This window comes from Zophobas morio, unplaced genomic scaffold (genome assembly GCF_036711695.1).
Source record: "Zophobas morio isolate AGI-343-1 ecotype UQ-CSIRO unplaced genomic scaffold, CSIRO_AGI_Zmor_V1 ptg000018l, whole genome shotgun sequence".
Taxonomy (NCBI): Eukaryota; Metazoa; Arthropoda; class Insecta; order Coleoptera; family Tenebrionidae; genus Zophobas; species Zophobas morio.
The window spans coordinates 3,601,167-3,609,069 of record NW_026972123.1 but is presented as its reverse complement, the minus strand read 5'-3'; the positions used below and the strand labels follow the sequence as shown (position 1 = coordinate 3,609,069).

General features: G+C 34.1%; 1 protein-coding gene across 1 annotated transcript; it reads right to left on the bottom strand.

The window, feature by feature from the left end:
- Nucleotides 1-3,883: 3,883 nt before the first annotated feature.
- Nucleotides 3,884-6,309, bottom strand: LOC135130793 (peroxisomal acyl-coenzyme A oxidase 3-like). The gene is made up of 8 exons (XM_064058215.1): nucleotides 6,190-6,309; nucleotides 5,778-6,083; nucleotides 5,129-5,725; nucleotides 4,844-5,084; nucleotides 4,578-4,799; nucleotides 4,376-4,527; nucleotides 4,039-4,326; nucleotides 3,884-3,994 (listed from the first exon to the last, which is right to left on the bottom strand). The coding sequence occupies exons 1-8, from the start codon at nucleotides 6,307-6,309 to the stop codon at nucleotides 3,884-3,886; spliced, it is 2,037 nt and encodes a 678-aa protein (XP_063914285.1).
- Nucleotides 6,310-7,903: the final 1,594 nt, after the last annotated feature.

The window sequence follows — 7,903 nt, the reverse complement described above, 5'->3', positions numbered from 1 at the left end:
ACGAGGCCGGAAGTGAGTTCTAGAGCTCGATATCTATTAAAAAATGTATTTAGTTAAGTTTCGAATATGTCAAAAATTGTTCGAAATTTGAAGAAGGGGAAAATTTCACTTTTAAAACAGTCGTCTACAAATTCTGGAAAAATTCAGGGACTTAGATCTCGATACGCTGATTCCAAAAATATACGGTGTCGATGGTCACGGAGCAACATTTTCGAAAGAATCGGTACGAAATGCGAATTTTTGAAAATTTCTAAATATTTCGATTTTTCGACGGTAAATTCCGGAAAAACAGTTGCAGTTATCAAACAAACGAGGCCGGAAGTGAGTTCTAGAACTTGGAATCTACCAGAAAATGCATTTAGTTAAGTTTCGAAAGTGTGAAAAATTGACCGAAATTTGAAGAAGGGGGGACCATTGGAAAAATTTCACTTTTAAAAAAAGTCGTCTAAAAATTCTGAAAAAATTCAGGGACGTAGATCTCGACACGCTTATTCCAAAAATATACAGTGTCGATGGTCACGGAGCAACATTTTCGAAAGAATCGGTACGAAATGCGAATTTTTGACAATTTCTAAAAATTTCGATATTTCAGCGGTCGATTCCGGAAACACGGTTGCAGTTACCAAAGAAGCGAGGCCGAAAGTGAGTTCTGGAGCTCGAAATCTACCAGAAAATGCATTTAGTTAAGTTTCGAAAATGTCAAAAATTGGCCGAAATTTGAAGAAGGGGGGACCATTGGAAAAATTTCACTTTTAAAAAAAGTCGTCTAAAAATTCTGAAAAAATTCAGGGACCTAGATTTCGACACGCTCATTTCAAAAATATAGGGTGTCGATAGTTGCGGAGCAATATTTTCGAAAGAATCGGTACGAAATGCGAATTTCTGAAAATTTCTAAAAATTTCGATATTTCAACGGCCGATTCCGGAAACACGGTTGCAGTTATCAAAGAAGCGAGGCCGGAAGTGAGTTCTAGAGCTCGAAATCTACCAGAAAATGCATTTAGTTAAGTTTCGAAAATGTCAAATATTGGCCGAAAAAAGGAGAAATGATGCCAAAAAAAAGACAATGAAAAACAACAAAAAATTGCAAAAAGTCGATGACAAAAAAGAAACGCAAACGGGGCGAAAAAAGTAATAAAAAAACGACCAAGGAACGACATAAAAACAGTAAAGAATCCACAAAAAAGACAAAAAGGCAAAATAAGCTGACATGAAAGCGATTAAAAAAGGGGTGAAAAAATCCACAAAGAAGCCACCAAAAAAAAAAGCGATAAAGAAGGTGATCCAAAAAAAGAACGAAAAATCGGAAAATAAACAGCAAAAGAGGAGAAAAATAAGAGGGCCAAAAAGGATAAAAAGGGCCAAAAATTCTGCAAAAAACAACAAAAAATGCGACCATTAAAAAAGTGCACTAAAGCAAGACTAAAAAAAACAAACATAAAAAAGAAGAAAAAAACTGTCAAAGAAAAGAGGGAAGAAAAAACGATTCAATAGAACCAAAAAATCCACAAAAAGGACTAAAATCACAACAAAATAAAACGACAAAATTCATAACAAAAAAAGACACACAAAAAAGAGGAAAAACAAAGGGAGAAAAAATACGACAACTAAAAACGGCGACAAAAAAAAACATCTTAGAAATGGCAAAAAACAAGAGATAACAAACAAGAAAAGAAAAGAAGTACAATAAAAGAAGACAATAAAAAACGAACACTACAGAAGACACAAGAAATATCTCCACAAAAATATGTACGACAAAAAGTAGACAGAATAAGTTGAGAAGAAAAATCGACACGAAAGCAATTAAGAAAAGGGCGAAAAAATCCATAGAAAAGCTACATAAAGCTACCAAAAAGACGCCTAAAAACAACAAAAAAGGCGGAAAAAACCGTCAGAAACGATTTAAAAAGTTCAAAAAATCCAGAAAACGAAAAATGTACTAAAAAAAATACGATAAAGAACAACCAAAAACGATAAAGAACCTGACAAAAGCCATTAAAATAACAAAAAACGGGACAAAAAGGATACCAAAAAACGATTTAAAAAAAGGGCAAAAAAAAAACGATAAAAATGTGACCAAAAAAGGAACGAAAAATTGAACATTTAAAAACTAAAAATAGAGAAATTTAAAAATTGAAAAATTGGAAAGAAGAATAAATGAATCGAATTCAAAAATGGTAAGACCCAAAAATTATAAAATAGAAAAATTTGTTTACTAATTTGTTGAAAAGACCGATTACCAACATAAAAGAGCGTTTTCCTTATAAATAAATTTTTTGGCCACGAGAAGCACACTTTTCCCAAAAAAATGATAAAAATCTCTATAAATTCGTCTATAATAATTAGCAAGTACCAATTTAATTTCAGATGTTACTTTTCGGTAATTTTTTTACTAGGAGATAATCTGATGGGAACATCTTATTGGCAGAATTTAAAGGGACTATTATATATCCTACATATTATTAACTGTTTATAACAATCGAAGTCGAACAATCGTAAAATTGAAATATTTGAAAGTCAAAAAATCGAAAACACAAAAAACAACAATCCAAATATCAAAAAGTAAAAAAATCGAGACATTGAAATATTTGATAAAAATCAAAAACAGAAAACACCAAAAGTCGAGAAATTGAAAAATTGAGTCGAAATAACGAAAAAAGCAAAAACTGGTTTTGGAAAATGAGATATCCCCTAAGAAAGAGAGGGTGGGAGGGCGGGGCTGGTACCTGCTAACATAAGGCTGATTTTGGCAGATGCAAAATTTTGTAATAAAAGAGAGGGTGGGTGGGCGGGGCTAGTACTTGCTAAGATAAAACTGATTTTAGCAAATGAGAATAATCAAAAAATTCAAATATTCGAAAACTGAAAATTCGAAAACTCGGAAAATAGATATATCGAATAATTTAAGACTCAAGAAATTGAAATATACCTATAGCAAAATCGACAACTCCAAAAATTGAAAAAACATAAGATTGAAATATGTGAAGGCCAAAAAATCCAAATCGAGAAATTGGAATTTTAAAAACTTAGAAAATCGAGGTATCGAAAAGTTGAAAAATCAAGAAACTGAAAAACTGAAGTCGACAAATTCAAAAATCGAAATATCAGAAAGTTGAAAAAGCGAAATCAAAAATCGAAAATCCGAAAAATCGGGACATTGAAATATTTGATAAATAATTGTAACATCGGAAACAGAAAACATCAAAAATTGGAACGAAAAATCAAAAAAATGCCAAAGTCGAAAAATCGAGAACTTGAAAAATCGGCACTTCGAATCGAAAGTTCGAGAAGTCGAAAACTTGAATCAGTCTTAACACGTATTGGCCCCGCCCACCCACCCTCTCTTTTCTTAGAAGGTATGTATGGGTTTAGTTAAGTTTCGAAAATGTAAAAAATTGGCCGAAATTTAAAGAAGGGGGGACCATTGGAAAAATTTCAGTTTTAAGAAAGTTGTCTAAAAATTATGAAAAAATTCAGGGACTTTCATCTTGATATGCTGATTCCAAAAATATAGGGTGTCGATGGTCACGCAGCAACATTTTCGAAAAATCGGTACAAAATGCGAATTTTTGACAATTTCGAAAAATTTCGATATTTCAACGGTCGATTCCAGAAACACGGTTGCAGTTATCAAAGAAACGATGCCGGAAGTGAGTTCTAGAGCTCGATATCTACCAGAAAATGCATTTAGCTAAGTTGCGAAAATGTCAAAAATTGGCCGAATCAAAACATCAAAAATCGAAAAATTAAGGTTTATTTCTTGAAGTTTGTTTTTAGCAATGTATGAAATTATTATTCAATTCTCTTCCAGATTTTTGGGAAATTCGCTAAACCGAACACACCTTTTCCCCAATTAATTCGGATTATTGAGGTAATACTCTAGTTACAACTTATTCCGGGGATCGATGATGTTACTAACAGCCTCGCCGGACCACTTGAGTCTATTCGCTTCATAAGAAGACCCAACAAGTGCATTCTGTAACCTTTGATAGACCTAAAAAAGTCGTTATTTCGAAACTACATTTATCTTCGTCTTACCTGTCCGTCAGACTCCCCCAAAATGGAATTTAAAACAAAATCCGGAGGTGCTAAAGCATCTATTAAAGCCACAGCATCATTTTTAAGTTCTTTGCACAATTTTAATACAGCTTCGTGCACTAAATTTGTAGCTTTATAATTCTGAACATAACCACCCCCAAACAGTGACGGTAAAAACTTTTCAATATTGTAGAGACCATACAGAGAGAAGAGTTTCAACAAAACATTTCTGGTGTTAACATCTGGTGCTGTGTCTATAACCGTTAACATTCGTTGAAGAAACAAATGCTGCAAATTCGAAACACTGATCAACGATTTTTGATAATGTTCGATTTACCTGAACGAACGCTATGCTCAAGTTTTTGCAGTAGAAAATCTGCGTGTTGCTTTTGGCCCAAAATGACCCTTCACGTTGTTTCAGCAAGTCAAATTTTTGTTTAGTTTCTCGTAAGAGATAGCACACGAGCCACTGGTAGGTGTCTATTATATCTAAGTACAACCAAATATTATCGTTTCCGTTTCAACTATCGACGACTTACTTTCAACTTTGCAAACTTCGTCTAGACTGCTTGCGTTGAACTTAGTTTTGAGAATTTTTGAAGCGTTTGATATGAAATCGGCTGATTTTAAATAAGTCGAAACTTTGTCACCATTCTGGATTTTCAGTAACCAATTGCTTACTTGTTGGATTAGCACGTGGTTTTCGCCTTCGTATGTGTTGACGCTGTCTTGGTCGTTCCTGATGTCGCCAATTCCAGAAGCTACGACAATTTTTCAACTATGAAACAATTTTGAGGTGTTTTACCTTTGAGGTAGCCATGTCCACCACAAGCTTCTCTACATTCTTGTATGGCATCTCTAAACGTCCATCCGGACACAGGCTTTGCACCCGCCGAAATCACGTGGATTTCCATACCACGTCTAGCCAGCGATGGGTCGTTCTGCTTCTTGGAGTCTTTGACAAACTCTTGCGTCACTTCGTCTAAGTACGTACTGAAGAATCTGACGACGTAAGCGGCAGCCAAGTACGGCAAAAGTCGATATTGCTGCAAACTTTGTTTGAATATAATCAAACTAGGTAAAAACTTACCATAGATTGGTATTCTAGAATCGACACTTCTTGATTTTTCGGACCGAACTGTCTTCTAACAGCCACGTATCTTACAGCGATAGTAAGCGCTTTCGTTCCATAAAATTCAGATTTCGCAGTTACAGTAACCCTCGCAATGGACAAAGCGCCCAAAATTGCTCCACGTACGTCTTTTTGGTCAGCAGCAGAAGTTACGTAGTTTCCTTTAGATGTAACGTCTGCAAATCTGTTCAAGAGGTTTTCGCGAGGGAAGCGGTATTTGTCAAAAATTAGAAACCCATTATCAGCTCCATTGACTCCTACTTTTTCGCCCATGTCGCCCAGAATTACCCCTTCGTACGGCAGGAGTGTCTGGGGGTCTCTGATGGGAACGACGAACCCATGCAAGCCCCAATGGTCCCCGTTTATGTACAACTGCGCGTACACTATAGCATGGGTCGCCAGTTCTGCTAACCCAGCGGCCCAGCATTTCGCTGCCTGAAAATCCGGCGTGTTCACCACGAACTCGTCTTTGTCTTTATCGTAGGTAGCAGTTGTTCTCAAATTCTTGGTGTCGCTTCCGTGGCCGATTTCCGTCATACAAAAGCATCCATAGATCTAGAGAGTTCAATTACATTTAAGATTTTAAGGTAATGTACGATGTACGAACCTTTCCCGATTCTGCTTCTTGTAGGAATTTGTGGTGTCTACTAGTTCCTTGACTTTGCAAAGCACTGGTGAATAAACGCTTGGTTCCTGGATACTTGAAGGCTGCCGAAGGACTCAATTGGAGTATCGTTCTCAAAATGATGTCTTCTTTTTTTGTGGTGGTTATTTCGCTGGGGGTTAAAGACTTAACGATGGTGGCGTAGGCTAGGGCTTGTCGGGTAGCTATGCATCTTTTTTCGTTCAGAGTTTGCAGAGCTGGGTTTTTTTGGAATTCAGAGTGGATCAGGAGTTTTTCGTAGAGATTGTTCTGTAAGTTAGACATTTGAATACTAAGTGCCCAATTTTTCTTTATTCTGTGTTCGAATTTTAATTTATTATCATAGTGACTATTGAATTCTTTTGACTATATTTACCTGAAATTTGATACCGTCCTCCGTGTCTATAAAAACCTTCATTTTCTTCCAGTCGAAAGAGGCTTGCTTCCTGTAATAGTCGAGCGGTCCCTGAGGAAAGTCTTGCAATAAGTGAGACATTTTTAATGTGCGTAGGTTGAGCTAATGAATGATGATCAGTTTAATAACTTACGAATTTATAGTAAGTAATATATTATTAATTTGTGCGTCATTAATAATAATTTGTTAAATAAATAATGTCCAAGAAAGTGACCGTGGACTATTTATTACTATTATTATTGTTACGATAACATAATTACATACCTAGCGATTGATTAGTGTTGCAACATCCAAATACTCGATACTCGACATTAATTTGGTCATTTGTGATAATTTATAGACTGCAAAAAAATTATAAACCTCAAGTTTGGAAGATGAAGTTTTATTTAATTTCGTTACATTCGGATAGCTTTTTGTTTATTGTTATTTCTCCAATATTTTCAAAACGATTTTGGGTTGCGATTCAACCCTCCTTTAACCTTAAAATCATTAGATATAATTATCGGGATTGTTAGTTGAATATCTTGAGGTGGATTCCCCTCAGGGTGTCGATGTCCAAATTCTTGACGGAAGTAAGCATTCATCCCAAGGTATTTAGAGGTAAAGCTCTAGATACCTTGAATCATCCGTCACAAATAGACAACCAACATTACAGGACACGAAGCATTTTTGTGCAATTCTCAAACTTTCAATTTTTTTTAACAATAAATGCTTAGCTCGAAGTTATAACAATTTCTTTTTTTTATATATCTATAAGTAGGCAACCAATAAAACACCGCTAGTGAATACAATCCATAAAATACAAGTGTTTTATGAGTATGATTATATTATTCGTATGGTTACGCGAATAACGACTATATTATTGAAGAGTCTTAGATAATAAATATTATACAACAAATGAATAAAATATAATGTTGAGATCATTTCTTTGAGTGAATAATATTACATATATTACATACCGAGGCAGAATGTATGTATTCCTGAATCCAGAACTAGTTGATGAATTGATTTTTTCTGAAATACTGAAAATCTGAATAATTAAATATTTCGAAAACAGAAAAATAAAAAATTTGAAAACCGAAAAAGTCCAAAAGTTGAAAAATTGGAAAGTTGAGAAATTTTAAATGAGCATTCGAAAATGTATTAAGGCGGTATCAGTCGGCCTGGTTTGGGACAGGTTTCATCCCATTTAAAATGTCCTGTATTCTCAGTTTTTAATTTTTGTCATTTTCAATTTTTCGTTTCCTCAATTTTTCAAGTTCTCGATTTTTATTTTTCATTTTCCCGATTTTTTAAAATTTTTATTTTCTCAGTTTTATGTCACAAATTTTCATCTTTTCAATTCCTTTAGTTCTCGTTGTTTCTTTCGATTTTTCAATTTTTCGTTTCGTCAATTTTTTAAATTTTCAGTTTCTCAATTTTTCGTTTCCACAATTTTTCATGTTCCCGATTTTTATTTTTCAATGTTTCGATTTATATCACAATTGTCCGTTTTTTTATTTCCTTTATTTTCTGTGTTTTTTACAATTTTTCAAATTTTCAGGCTTTGAATTTTCAGTTTGTCCATTTTTCAATTTTTAAATTTTTCACTTTACAGTTTTTGGATTTCCAGTCTTCCGATTTTCCAATTTCTTTAATTTTCAATATTTCTATTTCATAATACATATTTCTTTTT